A 25,724-nucleotide genomic window follows, 5' to 3' on the forward strand; every position below is an offset into this window, starting at 1 on the left:
TTTACAAAAATTCAGAAACGAACCAAAAAAACAACCGCAAATTATATTTGTCTAGTTTTTTTAATAATAATATTATATTATCGATAATATAATCGCTATTATTGATAATATAATCGCTTAATCTCGTTAAAGCACAGATCTTTCTCGATGGAACTACAACCCGGAAGTGAGAGTTAAAAAAAGGTTGATTTTAGACAAGAGAACTACTTTACTAAGGTGAGTCTTTACTGTGAACCTTACTGCTGTCCAAAGGTTCACGTCATGTGGACACAAGTGTCGTAAATGAGTCTGAATCTCAGGTAGGTCACGAGCTGTTACATGGCTAATAGACATGGTGTTATTTGTGATGTTAAACCGATTGTTTTCCAACAACAGCGTCTCATTTTAATCTGTTTACAACGAATATTCTTCATTTATTAATGAACGACGTGTCAAGTGTTTCGTTTATATGGTGATTTAATGTTGTGGAACATCCACAAGACAAGTTAGTTCCTGTTCCTGCTCAGTATAAACAACTTCTAATTCACCAGCCTATTATTTTCTCTGCTGAAGTCAGTAAGACAGTCAATCAGCCAATCAATCAATTAACCAATCAATCATTCAATCAATCAATCAACCAACCAACCCTGCAGCTTGCCAACGTTCTTTGTCCTAAACTACTTAAACTGGAGACTCCATCCTTAAATATTAAACATCTTACAGAAAACTGAGTTTGACAAAAAAAAAAAAAAAAGCCTTGAAGGATGTTCGTACATCATTGGGGTATCAGCAATAGAGAAGATCGCTGATACCCCAGTGATGTACATCTTTGAACATCCTTCAAGGCTTTTGTTTCGAAGGATGTTCAAGAATGTAGATCATTGGGGTATCAGCGATTCTGTATCTTCTCTATTGCTGATACCCCGATGATGTACATCCTTAAACACCTCATTGAAAAAGTTTATAAAACCTGCTATGTGATAAGATGATATAATGTAAAATGAGAATTCTCAGAAATTATTATTATTAAGATAATTGGTTGTGATTTGAATTACAGCCTGAACGACAGTCTGTAATAGAAAAGTAATCAACACGGCGGTGTTTAACGATCGGGTTATGAATCGATAACTTTATACGGCTAATGCGTTTATTTGTGATATACGTTTGTGGGATTAGTGAATACACAATTTAGTATCTACACATACTTTGAATATGCAAATTGAAAAGATAATACGGGTGTCATTTACGGGTGTCATTTGCATCCTGGAATCTGATTGGCTCTTGCTGCTGTGTTTTATGATGCAATAGTACTTATATGTCATGTGTTCGGTGTTATATTGGATATTTTCCAATAAACTTCAGCCATGTCTCTTTCATTCTCAAAAAAAAAAAAAATAAAAATAAAAAAAAATAAATAAATATTATATATATATATATATATATATATATATATATATATATATATATATATATATATATATATATATATATATATATATAATGTGTATGTATGTATATATGTATGTATGTATGTGTGTATTTTTAAACAAAATGTTAGGTATTAACTCTAGCGGACTAGCCAGTATGACGGGATTTAATCAAGGGGATTAAGGGATGTGGTAGCTCAGTGGTGTTGGACTACTGATCAGAAGGTCATGGGTTCGTACCCCAGGACCAAGCTGCCACAGCTGGGCCCCTGAGTAAGGCCCTTAACCCTCAATTGCTCAGTTGTAAGTCACTCTGGAAAAGGGTGTCTGCTAAATGCCGTAAATGTAATGTAATCCTCCACACTTTTGTTTATACAGTTTCTTAAGTCTTTCTCTCTGACTTTTTTCTGCGCCTGATATCCTCTCTTTCGTTTCTCTCTCACTGTGTTCCTTCACCCCTGTGTGTGTGTGTATAGATGAGGGTGGTCTGGGGCTCGTGTCTCAGTTTGAGGAGACTCAGTCATGTGTTTTCTGTAGGCTCAGGCACACGCACTCTCACCTCAGCAAGCATGCGCTTGGTCCAGTTCTTTCGACACGGCGATGTGGGAAGCGTGAGGGTCGGTGTGGAGAGAGAGAACGGCTCCGTCGTCGACCTGAAGGCTTTCGATCAGTCCGTACCTTCCACCATGAGAGAGTTCTTAGAACTGGGAGAGAAGGGCATGGAGTGCGCTCAGAGGTGGAGTAGGACCTTGTGAAATCACTTATAAATCATCTTAGAACTAATCATTTGATCCACTTTACTAATAATTTAATTTAGTTTAGTTGACTAGATTTAAACTACATTTAACAATCAAATGACTAAAACATGAATCATGAACAATCGATATCAGGCTTTTAAAAAAGTCATGTCGCAAAACACCCTGTCAGCCACTAGAGGGAGCTCTTCGCTTACAGAATATCGGTTTTTAACATACAACTTTTACCGAGTTGCTTGATGCATGAGTGAAAATTTCGACTCTTAAGCTTTTAAACAGCAAAGTGCAGCATTCGTGTCTGGTTATAAAGTGTTAGATTTCTTCTAAAGTTACATTAAAAGTTAGGATTGTTTTTTAAATTTCTATTTAACGATTCGGCTTTTATCAGTCAGCAAATTAAAGACTTAACTAAAGCTAACAAGCGCTAACTTAACTAAAGCTAACAACCTGATTCCAACATCGTTCTCTGGCCTTAGGATCAATATTATCTGTTAAAATTCACCTGCGGTAATCAATATCAGTTAGGCAAACGTTCTCGGTGTCTCAGTAACACACTGAACTACTAGTGTGTGATTTCTACTAAAGTCTAAAGTCTAAAGTCTTTAATCTTACATCCTTGACCACATCATTTTATATCACGAGGTCTGATATTATTTTTAATCAGTTTAATCGATCTGTATGAGGTAACAGTGATGTCATGCGTATGACGTGTGCGTTCGCTCAAGTCACAGTGTTCAAAAAATGAAAATGTTCGCTTCTTTACCGAACAAATTTGCGTTTCAGAGCCGTGTCCAGCGGTGAGTGTGTTCTCCCTCGCTCCGATATCCAGCTCCTGTCTCCGATCACCGGTCCGGACAAGGTGGTGTGTGTGGGTATGAACTACAGAGACCACTGTCTGGAGCAGAACGCCCCCATCCCCACCGAGCCCATCGTCTTCAGCAAGTTCCCCTCCGCCATCACGGGTCCCTATGACGACATCCAGCTTCCGAGCGAGAGCCAGGTCACAACCAGCACCTCATGTACAGCTAGCCTCAGTCTGAACAAACCACAGTTCATTGTGGGATTTGATTGTGTGGGAGGGTTCTTACGAATTTGCACGGTTACCGTTCTCCAAACTAACATTACAGTGGCGCACACACTCCATACAACAAACCAAACTAAAATTCCCATCAGATTTACATCAGCTTTCTCTGTATTCTCTGGCGGACGTCGATTCGTTTATCGAGCGACGTCACAGCAGAGCTGATTTACGTCGAGTGACGCCCACAAAACCTCATAAAAGGAAATACTCACAGAGCTGAAAACAATAGAATGTAGACTAAATGCTGAGGGAGTGTTTTCTTAATGCTGTGTGTGTGTGCGCAAAATTCACAGAGTAATGCAGCTCAGCCACTGAAGCGTGCCCTCTATCACACACACACACACACACAATTATACGTTCACACGTACAGAGACAAAGTGACTGAAGATCTTTCATTTTTCAATGATACCGGCTGACTTCTGTTGAGTCCAGGGACACGACAAAGTTGAGAAAATTGTTGATAAAAATTTTATACCCAAACCCCAAATGTCCCTGTTTTATCATCACAAGCAGCGAGGAAATTGATCCGATGTCGAAAGTGGAACGTTGAACGTCCATCGTCGCTATGGTAACCTGGAGTAGGACAGGAACGTGTCCCGGGTTCCTGTCCTACAGCTAGCTAGTGTTAATTTTATTTTTCCCCATGTATGGAGTTGAAACTCTGAGAACTCAACAAGTATATCCATGAATATGACGTATTATAACTCACAAATTAGAGATAATAGTTACTGAATTTTTAACCTTTCAAATTTTTATACTCCTATAAAGCTGCTTTGAGACCGATGTCTATTGTTAAACGTGCCATACAAATAAACTGAATTGAAAATAAATCGGATTTGTGTCCAGTCTGATAAACGAGGCACGTCCTTTGGAACCGAAAAATTTCATTGGCGCAAATCTCGATCACTTCTACTCTATAATGCATCATTAAAGATTAGGCCACACCTCCTGGTGGAGTCCTGAGGCTGGTGCAGCGTGATGGATGGATCTGTGCCGAGGAACTAAAGCGTGATTCAGCTACAGGATGAAGCTCTGGCTGTTTTTAGCTCTGAACATATTTAGAGAAAACCAAAGCTGGCATTAAGCAGGTCTGTGTGATCACAGTGCTGGATATAAAGCTCCCATATTTTTAGACTCACAGCTTCAGGCTGATTAACTGTGAGAAGTTTTTACTTGTTTAGGAATCAGTAGTGCAGATGGAATCTGTATGAAACACATGTTTTGTTTTGTTTTCATTTCCCCCAAGGTCTAAGGCCTGTTGTGAAAAGCAGCTTTTTTCAGTTAAGATCAATTGCTAAAATTAAGAAGATGCTTTCTATGAAGGACCTTCAAACAATAATTCATGCTTTTATAACTTCGAGAGTGGATTACTGCAACTCTCTTTATTTTGGCTTGTCTAAATCATCTCTCGACCGTTTACAACTGGTACAAAATGCAGCAGCGAGATTACTGACTGACACCAGACAACGTGAGCACATTACCCCAGTACTCGCCTCATTACACTGGCTCCCGGTTAAGTTCCGTATTGATTTTAAGATTTTACTTTATGTTTTTAAAGCTTTACATGGCTGCGCTCACCAGTATATTTGTGACCTCCTCACTCCGTACCCTACCCCTAGATCTCTTCGGTCTGCTAATCAATTCCTTCTCTCGGTACCTCGTGCACATTTTAAAACTAAGGAGCGATCGGGCTTTTGCTACGGCAGCTCCAAAGTTGTGGAACAATCTCCCTTTTCATTTAAGATCTGCTACCAATGTCTCATTGTTTAAACCTGCTTTAAAAAAACACTTTTATTCTGTATGTTTTAACTCTGTTTGAAAGTGTAGAATTTTATGTTTTTCTTTTGGTTTGTCTTGGATTGTGTTTTTACTTTTGCACTATTCTTGTTTTTTACTTAATGTACAGCACTTTGGCTGCAACGGCGGTTGTTTTTAAATGTGCTTTATAAATTAAGAAACTAAACTAAACTAAACTAAACATTCTTATCTGTGTTAATCTGGAAGGCAGGTGATGACCGAGTGACACGTCCGTAACTAACCGCGCTCGTCTTTGCGTCTTTTCCAGGAGGTGGACTGGGAGGTGGAGCTGGCTTTTGTGATTGGAAAAAAAGGAAAGCACATAAAGGCGAGTCGGAGCACGTAGTGTTGAACATAGCAGAAAACAAAAAAGACTATTTTTTCTTTATTTAAAATTTCATTCATTCATCTTCTACCGCTTATCCGAACTACCTCGGGTCACGGGGAGCCTGTGCCTATCTCAGGCGTCATCGGGCATCAAGGCAGGATACACTCTGGACGGAGTGCCAACCCATCGCAGGGCACACACACACACTCATTCACTCACACAATCACACACTAGGGACAATTTTCCAGAGATGCCAATCAACCTACCATGCATGTCTTTGGACTGGGGGAGGAAACCGGAGTACCCGGAGGAAACCCCCGAGGCACGGGGAGAACATGCAAACTCCACACACACAAGGCGGAGGCGGGAATCGAACCCCCAACCCTGGAGGTGTGAGGCGAACGTGCTAACCACTAAGCCACTGTACCCCCTTATTTAAAATTTAATCATTTAAATTAATATTCATTTTAATGTATAAGATACATACAAGATGTTCCTGTTAGTGTCTGTTAACTCCGGTGTGAAAACAAACCTCAGACGTTAATCTTGTCTCTTCTCCGTTCGCCGTGAAGACAAAATCATACCAAACTGTAAACTCTTTTCTTTTCCGCTCGTGTCTGTCTTCCTCAGGAGGAGGACGCTTTCGGTCACGTCGCCGGCTTCACCGTAGCCAACGACGTCAGCGCCCGCGACTGGCAGATGAAGAGGAACGGCAAGCAATGGCTTCTGGGAAAAACGTTCGACACGTTCTGTCCGCTCGGGCCTGCCCTCGTTACCACGGCAGCGCTGAAGGGTAGGTGTGGGCCGGTGATGAAATCTGGTGTGAAAGGTTGTGAGTCGCTCAGCAGCAAATGTGTTGTTTTTAAATCAGACGTCCACAATCTGGGGATCCGCTGCCTGGTTAACGGAGACGTGGTTCAGGAGAGTAACACCGATCAGCTGATCTTCAAGACCGAGAAGCTGGTTGCGTGGGTCTCACAGTAGGTATCTTGGTGTTCAAGATGTTCTGACTCTGGTGCAGGAAATTGTGGCGTTCAGGTAGTAAACTGTGAGCAGTGTGAGACGTTGTCAGGGCCTCATTATTATTGTCTTCTGTTCGTCTTGAACGCAGGTTCGTGACGCTGTACCCAGGCGACGTGTTTCTGACGGGCACGCCTCCAGGAGTGGGCGTGTTCAGAAAGCCACCTGTCTTCCTGAAGGTGAGGAAGCGTCTTCTCCGTTTGGTCGTCCGATCCTCTGTAAAACATTACATTAGAAAACATATGACCGCAGAGAAAGTCACACTCTTTTAATCCGTGAATAAATTCCTCTGAAACGTTAAGACGTGCCCTCGGTGAGGACTGTTTTAGGAAGGCGTTCTCTCCCGCCGAGGCAGGGGCATCTGTACAGACCCTTACTTTGAGATTCTGGAGACAAAAACTACAGAGAAATGAATGAATGAATAAGAAACTTTTGGATCAGGTGTCTTCAATTTCCTCTGGGATCAATAAAGTATCTATCTATCTATTTGTCTGTCTGTCTCTGACTGTCTGTCTATCTATCTAATCTATCTGTTCTCTATCTATCTGTCTGTCTCTTTATCTATCTGTCGGCCTGTCTACTGTTTATCTTTCTGTCTATATATCTATGCATCTATTTATCCATCTGACTATCTATCTATCTGTCTGTCTGTCTGTCCGTCCATCTAATCTATCTATCTATCTATCTATCTATCTATCTAGCTAGCTAGCTATCTATCTGTCTAATCTATCTCTTTCTCTATCTATCTGTCTGTCTGTCTAGCTATCTAGCTGTCTATCTATCTGTCTGTCTGTCCACTGTTTCTCTGTCTCTCTCTTATCCCCCAAAAAAGTTAATCTTTTGCATAATATTTCTCATTAATTATCTTTTGAGGTGAAGAAAAACACTCAATTCGATGCACCGAACGCTTTGTACGGCTTTTAAAACCCAGCCTTAAAGACTCGTGCTTCTGCTGTGTGATGTCTGTCTGCAGTTAACGTTTACGCTAATTAGTCATTAATAAGGTAAAACTAAAATAAACACATCCCTACAAGTCACAACGACTGCATATGGGGGGGGGGGGGGATTTGTGGGGGTTATAATTCTGAAAATACTGCATTCAGTCATTAGTCAGAACTGCCATTATGCACAATTAATGAATCACAATTATTGATCACGGTTGTGTTCATTTATTCCATGGAGCTGCAAACTAAATGAATCAGTACTGTAATTACACAGAAACCAGAATGTACAGCACATGCTAGTGAAAGTACACAAACACACACACACTCTCACATATACACTGTGTTTTAACCCTTTTAGCAGTACTAAAAGCAGGTGGCTTAGTGGTTAGCACGTTCGCCTCACACCTCCAGGGTTGAGGGTTCGATTCCCGCCTCCGCCTTGTGTGTGTGGAGTTTGCATGTTCTCCCTGTGCCTCGGGGGTTTCCTCCGGGTACTCCGGTTTCCTCCCCCGGTCCAAAGACATGCATGGTAGGTTGATTGACATCTCTGGAAAATTATCCGTAGTGTGAGAGTGCGTGAGTGAATGAGTGTGTGTGTGTGTGCCCTGCGATGGGTTGGCACTCTGTCCAGGGTGTATCCTGCCTTGATGCCCGATGACGCCTGAGATAGGCACAGGCTCCCCGTGACCCGAGGTAGTTCGGATAAGCGGTAGAAGATGAGTGAGTGAGCAGTACACTGGCTAAATGGACTAATGAGACATTTCCAGTCAGAACAAAATCAAACTAATGCTTTATTTTCTGGCCAGTCGTGAGTCTGACAAAGTGAGTCGTCTTTCACTGTGAGACGCGAGTTTCTCCCTCTGTTGATAACTTTACACAGAATTTTACATTTACAGCATTTAGCAGACGTCCTTATCCAGAGCCACGTACATTTTTATCTAATTTTTTATACAACTGAGCAATTGAGGGTTAAGGGCCTTGCTCAGGGGCCCAGCAGTGGCAGCTTGGTGGACGTAGGAATCATACTCACAACCTTCCGATTGGTAGCCCAACACCTTAACCGCTAGGCTACCACATCCCCCATTTTAGTGTTTGTAGATAAACACCTTCAGATTTTAGATGTTTATGAAGAACTTTGAGCGTCTCAGAGAACAGAATTGGGTTTGATGTCAGGATTTACTTTGAGTATAGAAATAATAACCGTTTTGGGGTTTTTTTGGAAGTTTTCTACAGAATACAGAAATACTTATGAACCGTTACTAATTCTTAAAGCCCTGTAAAACATTCATATGAGCTTCATATTAACCTCCGCTGTGGAGTGAGAAATGACAAAGACACTCAATGATGAACATGGACACGACAAGAACGGTTCTAAGGCTACGTGTGCGTTACAGGTAAATTGCCCCAGCACTGATTAATTGAGAAAACCTTCTGAAGAGCTGAAAGGGCCGGAGTTAATCCGAACTCGATACAATCCGCGTACGAGAGCGTAGCGGATGGCGTCTGGAGCGTGATTGCCTCTCAGGTCTCTAACAGTAGATTGGTATGCAGCAGCGCAGCCTAAACGGAGAACATCAGCTTCTGTTCTGTCCCTCCACTGTGATTAAATTTAAACCTTCATCACGCTACTAATTTCCCCCAATTAGATCCTGTTAACATTGGCTGTCGTTCAGCACCACGGAGACTTGGCACGCGCTCGCTCGAGTGGCAGGCAGCCACCACGTGGCAGGTTTCATTTGCGACGGATATTTTCTCGTCATGAAAAGACTTTGACATCAATCGCAAGTCATTAGGAAGGTAATTTATACAACAGTCGAGCGCAAATTATTTCTGGGGGCCCGAGAGTTAAAGTTTTTTTGAGTGTGTGTGGTACAGAATGTGTTCAATTAGCAGGTTTTATTTCAACTCTTAAAGTCAGCACTTGAAACGCCACAAGTGTTTACGGAGTAGACGTGTCCAACGTAATACGGAGACATAATAATATCATCTCGCAGCTCGCAGACACAACAAAACAAAGACAGGAGTGAAACTACTTAATAAAGATTGGATAAGAAAATCATTAAAAAAAATCCCTGGGACTTGTTACTATAAACCAGGGGTCACCAACGCGGTGCCCGCGGGCACCTGGTCGCCCGCAAGGAGCACTTAAGGCACCCGCGAGGCACGTTCTAAAATAGCACTGGTCAAAATATAGCTACGCCTAAAAAGATTTTCTTGCTGTAGTTTTTGAATAAAAAACGCATGCATTAACGTAGATTTTAAAATGACGATATTTAATTCATTTTATTTAATTAAAAAAAATTAAAACAAAAATGTTTTATGTATACAACGAACTCTGGCCTTTTCTGAAGTCAAATGTCAATATTGCGCGCACGTCACGTCCGACTCCTGACACAAGGAAGTGGTGCAGCAACGATGAGGAGTCAGTTGTGATTTACCCCCCAAAAAATGGCAGAAAAGCGACAGAAAACATACCATTTTCACAGTGTTTGGGAGGAAGAGTTCTTTTTACGTCAGTCAAAGAAAAGTGTGTGTGTCTCATTTGCGGGACGACTGTTGCGACGGCAAAGTGGCGAGACACTTCAGTCTGCGTCACGAAAGTTTCAATGCTAACTAGATTTGTAAAGTCCGTCGTGACAAACTTTGATGTTGGCTTTGACGATGCAAGTATTCGCAAAGGCCGATGCTTTTTGGAGGCGAGTGGACATAAGGGTCAGTGTTACTTTTGGAAGTAGACAGAAAGTTAGAGTGCCAAAACATTTGGAGGTAAGTAGAGACGAGCATGTGACATCATCAGAATACCCGTGAATTAGTTCCCCTCATTGTTCTGAGTGTTTTGATATGTCACATGTCCATGTTGTAAAAAGTTTTTTGATTTTGCATATTTTGGGGGCGGGGCTGCGGGACAACCGAAAGGCCAGTCGGTACACCAATATAAACCTTTGTTCAGAGTATCACCCTAAAGGATCTGGCCGAGTTTGGTGTAGATCTTTCGAAAGCTTGCTGAGTTATAATTTATAATGGGAGTCTATGGGAAAAAAGGCCACTTTTGCCCCTTTTCCACCGAGGCAGTTTGAGTGCTGGTTCGGAGCCTAATTTAGAACCAGTTCTTTCTTTTTCGACAGCCAAAGCACCGGCTCTGAACCAGGAAAAGTGGTTCTTAAGTAGCACCAAAACGTTGCTGGTCTAGACTTAAGAACCGCTTGTGTCAGGGGCTGTGGGCGGGGCTGTGGGCGGGGCTACTGTTAGCGCATTTGATAATGTACCTTAAGTATACTAATGTTTAATACACTGTTACTTTACCGCGATATGATACATTATCAGCACACATGATAGTAAGTAGCTACATGCTAAGGCTAACTTTTTTTCTGTGTTAACAATAAAATAACGTTATGTACTGTATCGATTACAACCTCCGTTTATACAGATTACATGGAGCTGCACGTACACGTTTTTTTCGCCGCGTTAATGTAGGTTCACAAAGCCATGCGCATTAACAGTAAAGCAACATCCGCTATTGTTGATGTGTTTGCTGCTGCTGCGCTAAAGTTGCTGGGACACGTGACACGTATAAAGTGACGTCACACTCGGCTCTTGATGCTCTCTAGCCGGTGGAAAGGCAAACCGGTTCTTAGAAGGTTCACCAGTGGAACCAACTTGGAACCAGTGCTAGCTCTGAACCAGCACCTGGTTCTTTCCGGTGGAAAAGAGGCACTAGAGACCCGGTACCAGAAGTACCGGAACTCGGATCGCTTAGAAAAGTAATAGCAACAAACTTCAGACCAGGGTCTACAACATATCCGAATTTGGTTCATGTGGCTCAAAAGCCCTAGGAGGAGTTACTCTTGATAAATTTTTGTCAAATCTTATTCTACAAAGCCAACATAACTACCCACCCGGCGGCGCATTAAGGACAGAAAAAGCCGTTACAAATCTTTTCATGCAAGTGGACATGACATGCACTACTGAGCAACTAAGTGCTCTGTTCAAATTGGATGCTGGACAGGTAGAGATAGAAATCCTAACGTTGCAAAATGATCTCCACCTCAAAGCCCATCAGTCTGCATCAAACTTTTGGTGCCTTGTGGACACAGAAAAGTACAGTGATGTACAGTATACACAGCAGCTATGAAATTTGCATGCCTTTTTGGTTCAACCTACTGTATCTCTGTGAATCAGCCTTTTCTTAAATGAACTTTATCAAGAACAAACACAGAACACGCCTTACTGATGCACATTTACAATACAAGACTCACTCAGACTCGCAGTGTCAAATTATTCACCAGATTACAGTACACTGGTGAGCAGAATGCAGTGCCAGGCTTCCCACTAACAGACAAAGAAGAGATAACGTGTTCATTGAAAACACTAAAAATGGTGCACAGAAATGTGAACATTTTTTGAAAAAGACTAAATTACTTGAATATTCCTTCCATCATTGTTGTATAAATCATTGTTAATTGTGGAGAATAATTAACATTGACACGTGAGCAGTCTCTTCACCTTATTATTATTATTATTATTAAAAAGTGATCTGTGCAATTTTGCTCTTGAGGAAGTTTGTATCAAACCGGTAGCCCTTCGTACTACTCAGTTCCCTTGAAGTAGCCCTCAGTCTTTAAAAGGTTGGTGACCCCTGCTATAAACCCTTCTAACATCAGTACAAAGTTCCTTGTGAGCAGCTTTATTTTGAGATATCAAAGTTTAGCTCGGGAAAGTTCATGTTTTTCTCCGGTGCGAGTTAAGCTGCAATTACGGCAACAGTCTTTTCAGATTAGTATCAGACTGTACGAGATCCGAATTGTTAAGAATTTAAGACCGTGTGATATGTTGTACGTGTCAGATTGTCAGATGAAGATCCTCTAACGATAGACCTGTGATTAAAGAGAATTAAAACGTTCTACATACGTCGATTAGCACGATCCGTGCGGGTTTTGTTTACGCTTGGCCATTTGCACTATTCTTGTAGTTTTGAGTTTTGCGTCGCTGTTAAACGAACTTTATATTTAGATTTGAATCAGTGCAACTGATCCAAAATGCAGCGGAGTTTGCCGAAGTCCTAAAGCATGACCTCGTTGCTGCTCCCCTTCCACTGGCTTCCTGTAGCTTCTCAGATCAGATTTAAAACCCTGAAGCTGTCCTACACGTTTAAGCCGAGACGTTCCCTCAAAGCTCTTCTCGCTCCCCACGCTGCACCACACTCCCTGAGATCCTTCAGTGCTGCATCACCGGTCCCACCATTTCTCGAGGAAGACACGCATCGAGGAGGTGGAACTTATTTCTTCTAGACATCCGAACAGCTGAGACACTGACAGTCTTCAAACGGCGTGTAAAAACCTACCTCTTCTTGAAATACTTAAAAAAAAAAAAACGTCTGTGCTCTTCTTGCTGTAATTCTTCCCAACCGAGGAAGAGTTTTCAGACTGATGGTTCTCTTAATCTGTGTCCCGGCGTCACTGACGGACACTTCTGTAAGAGGTTCTGGATGATCGCGTCTGTCAAAGGGTGTACATGTTACATCAGCTGGAAACGAACAGCTCTCCTTTCACTTCACAAAGTCGGTAAAGATTCACGAGTCTCGGAGGAAGCAGGGGTTAGTCGTCACCCTCCCTGCCTGACGGATCACACGTGAGCTGGCGGCTGAGACCAACCGAACACGAGGATCCCTAGAGAACGGGATGCTTCGGTGATCTGACTCGGATACTTCAGGAAACGTTCAGGATCCCTTCGCAAACGTTCACGATTAACGTCAATGGTGTTCAGGTGCAGCTTTTAATAGCTCTGATCAAATAAATAACAACAACCAATAAAAAAGGTGCTGATTATTCCAGTAACTTCCTTATAAAGCGGTTTTAACTATGATGAGCTTACAGACTAGATTTTCCCACCTAATCCACACCTCCAGATCTCTCACCCCCACCCCACAACACCCCTCTGTGTCTGGTGTTTTAACACATAAACTTAATTATCGCTTAGGATTAGCGTTCGCTTCGTTTCCGTAACCATTTAGAAGAGCAGTATTGCTCTGTCTGGATTAAAGGTTTACACAGGTGAAGGACCGAAGGCTTATAACGCACAAGAGAATGAAGTTCTGGATGTGGTTCATAATCACGAATTTGAAGTAATCCTGCAGCCTTGATTTCATTTCTGTTCTTTTCATGTCGATGTTTCTGGGTGTGTTACAGAAAGGAGACGTGGTGGAGTGTCAGATCGAGGAGATCGGATCCATCCGAAACACCGTGGTGTGACTCCGGCGCCGGTCGACTGACTTGACTGATCTGGGATGAAGAAAGTTAATGAGTCACATTTTCACTGATGCAATGTAGAGATCTCTGAAATCCTACTCTGAGGCACGTGCACTGGAAATGGCCAGGAGATGGCGCTCTTACTGATTATGGTTAGGAATAAGCACTGCTGTATTATTAGTGGGTTTGGTTTTATTTTGTTTTTCCAATCAAGGCTTGATTTTCTTTCTTTTTTTTTTTTTTCTGTTTTTAAAATGATAAGTTTTGTGTTCTGGTTTGTTGTTCTTGAAATGCAAAACAATGGAGATTATAACAAGAAGAAGGAAGAGGAACCTTCATTCCTGTATTTTACCTGCATAACGTCTGTATTTCTTTCTACGTTTTTTGCAAAGTGCCTTTAAAATTCAGCTCCTGTAAAACGTAACACGAGAACAACCAGAAACTAATTACAATATTACTTATAACATCAGAGCGCTGACCGAGCTTGCAGTACATCATTGGGAGGGCAGGACGACGCTCAGGAACTGCTCCGTCGGTGCATCGATCGGAGTTTACGCACTGAGAGAAGCGTAAACGTTCCGAGCAGGTGATCTATCGTGATCGTGAAACTGCAGCGCCGTCTGCATTTCATGCTGAATTTCCTTCTTTAAAAAGTGCTGCAGTTTTTTTTCCCCTCCCTGCCTGTTTTAGTATTCACCTCGTTCCTTCTCCTCTGTTCATCTGCAAATCTCTCTCACCGTTATGGAGGACCTTGTGCTGTTCACCCGTGTGTGTGTGTGTGTGTGTGGAGATCTTACTCAGCACCTAGTGCACTACAGCAATCAGCCAGTCTGCCAGCATCTCTCTCACCAAGCTGCATCTGAAAGGAGCCACTTTATGTGTAAGTGGTGAAAGAGTGGGGTTATAGGATTACTGCGGTGTCCGGAGAGCGCTGGAGGCATCACCGGGGGATAATCAGGAGCTGATCAGAGGTTCACTGGTTCATGAGCTCTGTCGCTCATCATTAACATCATCATCATCGTGTCAAAGAGTGAGATCCAGAGGAGCAGAACAAAATTCTCTGTATTCGTTTTTCTCAACAATTTTCAAACAGAAATGCGAAAAATAAACTTCGACTAACAAACAGAGCAACGTCATCAAACACTCATCCATTAAACTGACCACAACAACCAAGATCCTGCTATCATCCTATTGGTTCATTAGCGGTGAAAAACTCAAAATTCTAACAATAGTCTCATTTAACGACTAGAATTTTAGACGAAAAAAAAAAACATTTCCACCCTTTCGCACAAGATTAACGCTAGAACTAAATCTGTGAAAATGAAAACCGAGCGTTTAACTAGTCACACGATAGTACAATAGTTGTAAAGGCATAGTAGTTAAGTTCTCATGATGCTAAACTGGTGCATAGAAGCTTTACATGTTAGCTACATAAGTCTCTGTAAGTAACTGACAAAACCAAGCACAGCAAACGTGTCACGACTCTCTGCATTTTAACTAAGACAGAAACCAAAGGCAATTTTCAAAGTCCCAGGTCCAAGTCTCCAGGTCCACATCTTTTCTCCGTTCTGGTTCCCTGATATATATATATATATATTTTTTAAACTAAACCCTGAAGCAGTGTAGAGACTCGTTTTTTCCTCGCTGAGCTGTAGAGGAACTGCGAGACGAACTGGAACAGCTTGTATTTGTTCTCAGCCTGGAGGAAAGGAGGACTGATCTCTAGATACACCGCTTCGCTCTGCCGGTCCTCCATCAGCACCTGGAACAAGAGAAACCAACATACACCAGCCTTCTTTTATTTATTTATTATTTTTATGGAGTTGATTTTAATGAGACGGGGGCACGGTGGCTTAGTGGTTAGCACGTTCGCCTCACACCTCCAGGGTTGGGGGTTCGATTCCCGCCTCCACCTTGTGTGTGTGGAGTTTGCATGTTCTCCCCGTGCCTCGGGGGTTTCATCCGGGTACTCCGGTTTCCTCCCCCGGTCCATAGACATGCACGGTAGGTTGATTGGCATCTCTGGAAAATTGTCTGTAGTGTGATTGCGTGAGTGAATGAGAGTGTGTGTGTGTGCCCTGCGACGGGTTGGCATTCCGTCCAGAGTGTATCCTGCCTTGATGCCCGATGACGCCTGAGATAGGCACAGGCTCCCCGTGACCCGAGGTAGTTCGGATAAGCGGTAGAAAATGACACCATGAGAACACCACCCCTACAGTGAAGCACGGTGGTGGAAGCATCACGAATTGTATGGAAGAAAATGTGTGTGTGTGAAAATACAGTGCAAAGCACGTCAAACGACAAAAGAACAGGGAATAAACACTGCAGAACACTCGGTCGTCGGTATACAGAAAAGTAGTGTGTATTTTCTCTATGGCTCTCCGTAATGCGTGGGGGAACAGAGCGGTACTGGAGAAGGTTCTGAGCCAAACTGGGATCACGACACAGACTTCTTTTGAACTGAAAAATGTTTTGTCTACTCGTGGGTTGGGAATACGAGATATTTATACCGTTAGATATTTTTATAAACCTAGCAGAGATATACATTATAACCTCCCAGAGACACATGCAGTGGCTCCAAAAAAATAAAAAATCTACATACGCTTCATATTTAGACTGGATTATTTGGAGATTTTTGGAATATTTTGGTTATCATGGTTAAGCTGTAGTTTCAAAAGTGGGCAAGAACAGGAAGTGTATTATGAGAAAATGTCTAACGTCAAAGAAGGTCAGTGTTTTTAATCTAATCAGCAAAAAATAAATAAAAAAATCAGAGATGTTTGGCAAGATAATTGTGAATAAAATCGAGAAAGATCGATCAATATTCAGCAGTAATAATTGCTTAAGGAATCAATGACGGTGACCGGATACAACTAGAGCACAAACTACTCAGTACATCAGCCTGCAGAAAGCCTCCATGTGACAGATTGACAGACCGAGAGAGAGAGGAGTTGAATTTTACTCTCTCAAATAGAACTTACACCAAAATCAGTCAGGGTTCGCAGGGCCATTCTCACCAGCTTTATCGAGGAGCTCTCTGTGAAACACACACACACACACACTTCACCTTAGTGGGCTCATTATTTATTGAAACCTTCATGCAAACTTTCTAGCAGAAATGTCATCACAAGCATGTCCTTCAGCCCTGTTGTCCTCTCATTGTCTCTCCATCATAATGCTGCTTTGTGCTTGTCAGCCACTACGTGTGTGTGTGTGTGCTGGAATGGAATGGACCAGGGAGTGTTTTCTTGACACACACGAGTCTTAGTGCAGCTGATCGGTGTAACTAAACAGCTTCAGGATGTGAGCCGAAGCTCTTTCTCCACGCCAATTCTCATTTATAGAAGCGTCCTCTGAAATGTCAAACGAGTCAGTGGGGAGAGATAACAAGCCATATTTAGCCTCAGCTTAAGCACTTATGCTAAGTGAATTAAACGCTGATGAGGGCTGAACGTGTGTGTGTGTGTGTGTGTGTGTGTGTGTGAGTGTGTGTCTGACCGTGGTGCACTCTGTCCAGCTGAGCTTTGCTTCTCAGGTGAGTGTGGAGTTGAGTCACACACGCTGCCTCTAGACAACAAACACAACACAAACTCGGCATCAGCTCATCATTTTCCTGCTAATTACAAATGTGCAGTGAAGTGGCCCACAGGCACGAGTGCATAAAGCAACTTATTTTCCTGTGATGATCCCGTAAGAGTTACGTTCACCTCATCTGCGCAAATTAATTACATCTTTTCTGCACAGTGAGACACTCTGGAGATTTAAACACATCTGAATACACCTCCAAGTGTCTGCATCAGATGTTCCAGCTCCAGAGGATCCCCTGTGTGTGTGTGTGTGTGTATATGCATGTACAGTGTGTATGTTTGTGTATGTACGTGTGTATGTTTGTGTGCATGTATAGGTGTGTTTGTGCGTGTGTGCACACGTATGTGTGTACTGGTGTCTGTATATGCATGTATAGGTGTGAATGTGTTTGTGTGTGTGTATGTATGTACAGGTGTGTGCGTATATGTACAGTTGTGTGTGTGTGAGTGTGTGTATGTACAGGTATATATGTGTGTTTGTACAGGTATGTGTGTGTGTGTGTGTGTGTGTATGTACAGGTATATGTGTGTGTTTGTACAGGTGTGTGTGTGTGTATATGTACAGGTATGTGTGTGTGTGTGTGTGTGTATGTACAGGCTCGTGTGTGTGTATATGTACAGGTGTGTTTGTGTATGTGTATGTACAGGGGTGTGTGTGTGTGTACAGGTGTGTGTGTGTGTGTGTATGTATGTACAGGTGTGTGTGTGTATGTACAGGTGTGTGTGTGTGTGTGTGTGTGTGTGTGTGCACAGTAACCTGTAAGGGGAAAGGACAGCAGGTCCAGGCTCTCTATAGCCCAGCAGAGCGCCCTCAGCTGTACACTCAGTAATCGAGAGAAAAAGAACAGCAGCTCGGGACACTCAGATGTCTGACTCAACTACACAGAAAAAAGGTAACACAGTTTTAGTTTGACATCTCCAAGCTTGTGAGATTGTGAATGTCTGCGTGTGTGTTTTTGTGTGTGTTTGAGTGTGCGCACACGTGTGTGTGCGTGCGCTATCTTTCAACACAACAGTATCTTGTGTCTCGTTGTCAACGACAGCCTCATTACACCCTCCATTTCAGACAGATCAGTAAAGTCGATCAGACGCAGTGCTATCAGAAAAGCTGGGACACGAGATGAGGCGCTGCTGCAGATCCAAATGGCGCCCTTTTCATTTCAACGCCTGTTGGATGGAAAACAGGCACGACGACTCTGTACAAGTTCAAATTTCACATGAATTAGATGAGTGATTGCAGTGGGGACCAATCGCAGCAGGTTTCTTAGGTAAAAATCTGTTTTTAATAAGGATCTCAGTAGAAAACTGGATTTGTAAAGTTCGTCACGACAAACTTTGATGTTGGCTTTGACGATGCAAGTATTCGCAACGGATGGTGCTTTTGGAGGCAAGTGGACAGAAAGCTAGGTTGCCAAAACATTTGGAGGTGCTGTAAGTGGAGACAAGCATGTGACATCATCCAAATACTCCTGAGAAAGTTCCCCTCATTGTTGTGAGTGTTTTGATATGTCACATGTCCATGTTGTAAAAAGTTTTTTGATTTCGCATATTTTGGGGGCGGGGCTGCAAGACAACCGAAAGACCAGTCGGTACACCAATTTAAAAGTTTGTATCACCCTAAAGGAGCTGGCCGAGTTTGGAGTAGATAGTTCGAAAGCTTGCCGAGTTATAAACCTCCAAAGTTTATAATGGGAGTCTATGGGAAAAAAGGCCATTTTGAGACCCGGTACCGGAAGTACCGGTACTCGGATCGCTTAGAAAAGTAATAGCAACAAACTTCAGACCAGGGTCTACAACATATCCGAATTTGGTGCATGTGGCTCGAAAGCCCTAGGCCGGATTAAATTTTATACATTTTTGTCTAAGCTTAAATAGGAAAACAGAATGTTGGCTTCTACAAAGCTACAAAATAATCCTTCTGTTTGTATCATGATAATGAACGTGTTGTTGTCCTGTGAGCTCTGCTTCGTCCCTCATGACGTACAGATTTACTCTCCAACAGATGGCCTGTGATCCTTTCAGGCAACACTTATATCTACGTTAGCCATCCAACTCTATAGTATGCTTAAATAATTATTTACCGTGTGTGTGTGTGTGTGTGTGTGTGTGTACCTTGTATGTGCGGTTGTTCTGGTCTTCAAACTCTGAATCACTGCTGTGTTCAGGGTCGTCTGAAGCAGTCCATGAGAAAACACCCTGCCTTTTCCAGAAATCACACACTGGAGTATCCCGCTGTACACACACCCACATACACACACACACACATACGCACACAGAGCAAATCAACTGAAACACACTGAGGTTAACATTTATCATCTCTTATATTTATAAATGCTTCAGTAGTTTTATTCAATCAGTAAAAACCAAACTGCATGAAAATCAGAGTGTAATAAGTTTGCAAGTGGACTCTCTCTCTCTCTCTCTCTCTCTCTCTCACACACACACACACACGCACGCTCACACACAATTGAAAGTTACTGCACTGAGGACTAATTTGCAGTGCAAGCACTTCATGAGCCAATATTCACTCTTTTTTTTCACTGGGTCTCTCTCTGCTCTGTTCCAGCCTCAGCAGTGTTTTCTCTCCTGCCATCTGTTCACATTTTACACCAAATATAACTTTTACTTTCCAGTACGTACAAACCGTGATCCATATACACACTATTGATGTGCATGAGCCACAAAGTTCCATCACAAGGCCTGTCCTAGAGAGAGGGAGGGATAGAGAGAGAGGGAGGGATAGAGAAAGAGAAATAGAAAGAGAGGGAAAGAGAGAGAGGGAAAGAGGGAGAGAGAGAGAGAGGGAGAGAGAGGAAGGGAGAGAGAGAGGGAGAGAGAGAGAGAGAGGGGGAAAGAGAGAGAGAGAGAGAGAGGGGAGAGAGAGAGAGAGGGGGAAAGAGAGAGAGAGAAAGAGAGGGGGAGAGAGAGAAAAAGAGGGGGAGAGAGAGAAAGAGAGGGGGGGGAGAGAGAGAGAGGGGGGAGAGAGAGAGAGAGGGGGAGAGGGGGGAGAGAGAGAGAAAGAGAGAGGAGAGGGGGGAGAGAGGGGGGGATAGAGAAACAGAGAGAGAAATAGTGAGAGAGGGAGAGAGAGGGAAAGAGAGTGAGGGAGAGAGAGGGAAAGAGAGTGAGGGAGAGAGAGTGAGGGAGAGAGAGGGAAAGAGAGTGAGGGAGAGAGAGGGAAAGAGAGTGAGAGAGAGAGAGTGGGAGAGAGAGAGAGAGAGAATTAGAGAGAGTTGGAGTGGGAGGGAGAGAGAGAGAGAGAAATAGAGGGAGAGAGAGAGAGAGAGGGAGCGCACATCTCACCTCCTCCATGATGAGAAGCCCGCAGCTTATCATGCTGTCCACTGCATCCACAGCAAACCCGTATGCTGTTTGGCAGGGCTGAGAGACAGACAGACAGAGTTGGACAGGTCAAAGGGAGGCACAGAGACAAAGACAGTTAGGGACAGAAATCAGAAATGGGGAGAGAGACACAAAGAAAGTGAGAGAGAGATTAAGAAACAGACATATATACATGCAGGAAAAAAAATACACACACACACACACATAGCTATATATATATATATATATATTACAGTCATAGAAAGCCAGAGAGTGTGTGAATACAGACACACACACAAATTAAGCGGTAGAAATAATTAGTTGTGTACTTTTGTGTGTGAAGTGGTTTGTTCTTGTTGACATTTCCTGCAGATGTTGATTTGTTGGCTGTAATTACGACATGCTGTTCTGGAGTGAAAAACTCTTCAGAGCAGGTTTACAGGTACAACACCAGTTACTCACTGCAGCTCATCTGTGTCTATACGCAGCGTGTCGCACTCGGACTAACCGTCTCTCACAGGGTACCGAAGCACAAAATCGTCTGTCACGTCTCTATAAGAACAAGGACTGCTTTTAAAGGAATAACTTTAAAACGAAGAGAAAGATATATAAGAGGATCAAAAGTCCCGCATTAAGCACACAGAGGCTTAAGGACTAAATATAGAGAAAAGCACGATGGCCTCGTGGCTATTGTCACTGCGAGTGATGTTTGGTGGGAAGCGGCAACTAATTTTATCTGTAGTGTCAGTATATATGCAGGAAATGAAGCTCTGTGTAAGAAATCTGTTCATTCCTGTATGTTTAAGATCATTACATAAATGAGTTACGTGCCAATACTTCTGGAGTTAATGGTCTGACTCACTGGTATATACCCAGCTGGCAGTAGGTGTGTAAGCTGTAGGCTTTTTTCAGTCAGCTCCTCTTGACCAAGTGCAACATCAAACTCCATCTCTCCTCCTCCACATCCTGCCACCTCACACAGCAAGGCAGAGACGGCACAGGCTGCGCGCACACACACACACGCGCACACACACACACACACACACACACAGTAATTAGTAACACTATATGATGTTTAACTTGAGCTACATATCACAAGAATATAAAATGTAAACTATATATACAGAACACACACACAGCTCTGTGTCAGTCTCAGGGAAGGAGGTGTGGCCTCTGTGTCAGTCTCGGTGAAGGAGGTGTGGCCTCTGTGTCAGTCTCGGCGAAGGAGGTGTGGCCTTTGTCACTCTGGGTGAACGAGGTGTGGCCTTTGTCATTTTTAGTAAAGGAGGTGTGGCCTCTGTGTCAGTCTCTGTTAAGGAGGTGTGGCCTCTGTGTCAGTCTTGGAGAAGGAGGTGTGGCCTCTGTGTCAGTCTCTGTTAAGGAGGTGTGGCCTCTGTCATTTTTTGTAAAGGAGGTGTGGCCTTTGTGTCAGTCTTGGAGAAGGAGGTGTGGCCTCTGTCAGTCTCGGTAAAGGAGGTGTGGCCTCTGTCAATCTCGGTAAAGGAGGTGTGGCCTCTGTCAGTCTCGGTAAAGGAGATGTGGCCTCTGTCATTTTTAGTAAAGGAGGTGTGGCCTCTGTCAGTCTTGGAGAAGGAGGTGTGGCCTCTGTCAGTCTTGGAGAAGGAGGTGTGGCCTCTGTCAGGCTCAGTAAAGGAGGTATGGCCTCTCATTTTTAGTAAAGGAGGTGTGACCTCTGTGTCAGTCTCTGTGAAGGAGGTGTGGCCTCTGTCATATCTCTCTCTCTCTCTCTCTCTCTCTCTCTCTCTGTCTCACTCACACACACACAGTAGTAGTATGATGTATGATTTTTCATTCTGTTTATTAAGCTGACCTCCCACAGCCTCGGTGAGGAAGACGTGTGTGAGAAGCTGGCTGTGCCTGCCGAGGGCGAGCAGCGAGTGTGGGTCGGGCCGAGCCGTCACCAGCGGCTCTCCTGACGGGGGCGCTGCAGCCATCAGCAGGTGCGGACGCAGCACAGAGAGAGCGTGAAACACCACACTGAGCACAGAGCCTCCAAATCCAACATCACAGCGTCTGAACAACACCTCGTCCAACAGCCAGCACAAATCTTTACACAACACAGACACCCGCACTCCCTGACACACACACACAGAGAGATAAATACAGGAAAGGAAGGACAGCAGAAAAGGTGGGGAGAGTAACAAAGAGAGTAAAAAAGTTAAACCAATGAGAAATGTACTTTTATTTTTGTATCCCCTAAATCCCGTGTGTGTGTGTGTGTGTGTGTGTGTGTGTTTCTGGGCTTTAAACAGATCAATAAATACACCGTTTAAGAAGCAACACAATGAGGCATGTGGAGCATTATGTAAAAAGACAGAGCCATAAAGCCGAGTCGATGTGATGTAAATCTGTTCAGTTGCGATTCCTCACCCTGCGGTGTTTATGGAGGAGCAAACAGGACACGATGCTGCTAGACATCACAGCCATGCTGCTGGTCACCGCTGAGAAGAAAATTAACAACACCACACACAAACAATACATCCGTCAGGCTCTTATTAGCATTAAAATAGTCCATGAAGTACAGTAAAAAAATGAAAAAGGTGTATTTTTTTCCCCTCGGCACAGGAGCGTTACACACAAGCTCGCTGAGTGAAGTCACTAAACAACCTCTGCAGCTTTGGGCTGGTTACAGACTAGTTACAGACTGACATGAGAACCAGACATGGTAAAGAAATCACTGTGAACGTGATGATGCAAGTGAAGAAAATAATTAATGAATGAAAAGTATATGAGAAAAAGTAAGAAAGTGTAAGAGCTTGCAAAAGAGCCACACACACACCGCATTGCCTGCACTTGTGTGTGTGACAGACAGACAGAGCGAGCGAGAGAGTGAAACATGGATGACAGACACAGAGTCAGAGGGAATGTTGTGGGTGCAAATGGAGCAAATAGTTTTTAATGGAGTTCCGGAGAAAAACAGAGACGGAGAGATGAGACGAGACGAGACGAGAGATAAAGAAATGTAGCTGCCAAGAAAGAGAAGGTGGGATATGAGAAAAAGTAAGAAAGTGTAGGAACAAATAGACAGACAGAAAGACAGATAGAGACAGACAGACAGATGGACGGATATATAGATAGGAAAAAGTTAAATAAATATGTTTCAAATTAAACAAATTTGAAAGAAAGAAAGAAAGAAAGAAAGAAGAGTGAGAATGAAATAATGTAAGAAAGTAAGTAAATAAAGTAAATAAACAACTAAACAACGAAAGACTGTTCTTCTGAAACGACTGATGAACCTGGACATGAATGAATCTGATTGTTGTGTCTCTGCACCCTGTTCTGACTGGAGATAAACCTCACCGTGGACCTCAGGAGGTTCAGTGGGAGAATATATTGAATTTACCCCAAATATCCCACAGACTTAACAACAATTTATCTGAGGAGAGCACGAAAGGTGCTCTAGCACGATGCAGCTCAACACGACACAACAAACTTTGATATCGAGCCTGAGGCAGTCGATCAACAATATAGGTTATGCAGCATAGCAGTATTTGCTCCATTAATAATCATGTCAATGTGAGATTCTTCAAAAGAATCGGAAACTAACGAGTGTGTGTGTGTGTGTGTGTGTGTGTGTGTGTGTGTGTGTGTGAGACTCACAATGCATCAGGTGCAGTGTCAATGCGATGCTCAGCTGCCTCTCGCTGTGTGACAGCTCAGGTAGAACAGTAGAGGGGAGGATCCAGGAAACATCTTTTTGTCCATATATGGTGTCCTTCCTGTGGGACATGAAGGAAACAACGGCAAAAGCTACGTTCACACGTGCAGTGATTTTATCTCTGCAAGTCGCCAGTCGCTGTACTACGTAGCCGTGAACGTAATGCAGTAATGACCCCTGAGTCACCATAGCAACGAGCACGTATATGGCGATACAGTTAGGGAGTGTGTAAATATCGCGATGTGATCACATGGTTCCTGCTATAATTCACAGCCAGGATGAAAGGATCAACACCTCAGAGAGTCGTCAGTGTTTCAGACTCAAACTGTGTTTATTAACAACGTACTGATGATGTGTTCAGATAGAAAAGCCTGAGGTGTTCAAACACACACTGAAATCTCAACTGGAGTTCACACACACACACTCACATATACTCTCTCTAACACACACACACACACACACACACACACTCAGATGCACACACTCATATACACACACACACATATACTCTCTCTCTAACACACTCTCACACACACACTCTCTCACATATACTCTCTCTAACACACACACACACACTCATTAACTCACACACACACACACACACACACACACACTCAGATGCACACACTCATATACACACACACACATATACTCTCTCTCTAACACACTCTCACACACACACTCACATATACTCTCTCTAACACACACACACTCATTTACTCACACACACACTCAGATACACACATATACTCTCTCTAACACACACACACTCATTTACTCACACACACACTCAGATACACACATATACTCTCTCTAACACACTATCACACACACTCTCACATACTCTCTCTAACACACACACTCAGATGCACACACACACATATACTCTCTCTCTAACACACTCTCTCACACACACACACACTCACATACTCTCTCTAACACACACACATTTACTCACACACACACACACACACTCAGATGCACACACTCATACACACACACACATATACTCTCTCTCTAACACACTCTCACACACACACACACACACACTCACATATACTCTCTCTAACACACACACACACACACTCATTTACTCACACACACACACTCAGATGCACACACTCATACACACACATATACTCTCTCTCCAACACACTCTCACACACACTCTCACATACTCTCTCTAACACACACACACACACTCAGATGCGCGCACACACACATACTCTCTCTTTAACACACACTCACACACACACACACACTCTCACATACTCTAACACACACATTTACTCACACACACACACTCACACACATACTCTCTCTCTAACACACTCTCACACACACACACTCACATATACTCTCTCTAACACACACCCACACACACACTCATTTACTCACACACACACTCAGATGCACACACTCATACACACACACATATACTCTCTCTCTAACACACTCTCACACACACACACTCACATATACTCTCTCTAACACACACCCACACACACTCATTTACTCACACACACACTCAGATGCACACACTCATACACACACATATACT

At 43.1% G+C, this 25,724-nt stretch overlaps 2 protein-coding genes across 4 annotated transcripts in view; one reads left to right on the forward strand and one right to left on the reverse strand.

The window, feature by feature from the left end:
• Positions 1-45: 45 nt before the first annotated feature.
• Positions 46-14,703, forward strand: fahd2a (fumarylacetoacetate hydrolase domain containing 2A). Of its 3 annotated transcripts, none has more exons than XM_060881495.1 (8): positions 46-216; positions 1,944-2,142; positions 2,945-3,161; positions 5,308-5,367; positions 5,998-6,160; positions 6,239-6,347; positions 6,479-6,566; positions 13,517-14,703. In XM_060881495.1, exons 2-8 carry the CDS (start codon positions 1,976-1,978, stop codon positions 13,577-13,579), a joined length of 867 nt encoding a protein of 288 aa, XP_060737478.1. In that variant the 5' UTR covers positions 46-216; positions 1,944-1,975; the 3' UTR covers positions 13,580-14,703. The 3 variants fall into 3 exon arrangements, with proteins under 3 accessions (XP_060737478.1, XP_060737477.1, XP_060737476.1); XM_060881494.1 differs by having other exon boundaries at positions 167-299; XM_060881493.1 differs by lacking the exon at positions 46-216 and adding an exon at positions 221-299 and having other exon boundaries at positions 1,883-2,142.
• A 473-nt stretch (positions 14,704-15,176) lies between these two features.
• gpat2 (glycerol-3-phosphate acyltransferase 2, mitochondrial) overlaps positions 15,177-25,724 on the reverse strand; it is a 148,068-nt gene continuing 137,520 nt past the window's right edge. Inside the window, exons 14-23 of the mRNA XM_060882518.1 lie at positions 24,106-24,224; positions 22,876-22,946; positions 22,316-22,580; positions 21,347-21,486; positions 20,467-20,544; positions 19,276-19,395; positions 17,921-18,041; positions 17,075-17,143; positions 16,558-16,613; positions 15,177-15,338 (exon numbers count right to left, since the gene is read on the reverse strand). Of these exons, the coding sequence (XP_060738501.1) occupies positions 15,177-15,338; positions 16,558-16,613; positions 17,075-17,143; positions 17,921-18,041; positions 19,276-19,395; positions 20,467-20,544; positions 21,347-21,486; positions 22,316-22,580; positions 22,876-22,946; positions 24,106-24,224 (1,201 nt within the window). The remainder of the gene's footprint in view (positions 15,339-16,557; positions 16,614-17,074; positions 17,144-17,920; positions 18,042-19,275; positions 19,396-20,466; positions 20,545-21,346; positions 21,487-22,315; positions 22,581-22,875; positions 22,947-24,105; positions 24,225-25,724) is intronic.

Source organism: Tachysurus vachellii, chromosome 11 (genome assembly GCF_030014155.1).
Source record: "Tachysurus vachellii isolate PV-2020 chromosome 11, HZAU_Pvac_v1, whole genome shotgun sequence".
In the NCBI taxonomy this organism is placed as follows: Eukaryota; Metazoa; Chordata; class Actinopteri; order Siluriformes; family Bagridae; genus Tachysurus; species Tachysurus vachellii.

Bases quoted from the DNA above. Each gene is read 5' to 3' on its own strand.
- fahd2a (XM_060881493.1), top strand. From the start codon at position 1,883: ATGAGGGTGGTCTGGGGCTCGTGTCTCAGTTTGAGGAGACTCAGTCAT. The intron at 2,143-2,944 runs GTGGAGTAGGAC...TTTGCGTTTCAG, and splicing joins GGCATGGAGTGCGCTCAGAG to AGCCGTGTCCAGCGGTGAGT. The intron at 6,567-13,516 runs GTGAGGAAGCGT...GGTGTGTTACAG, and splicing joins AGCCACCTGTCTTCCTGAAG to AAAGGAGACGTGGTGGAGTG.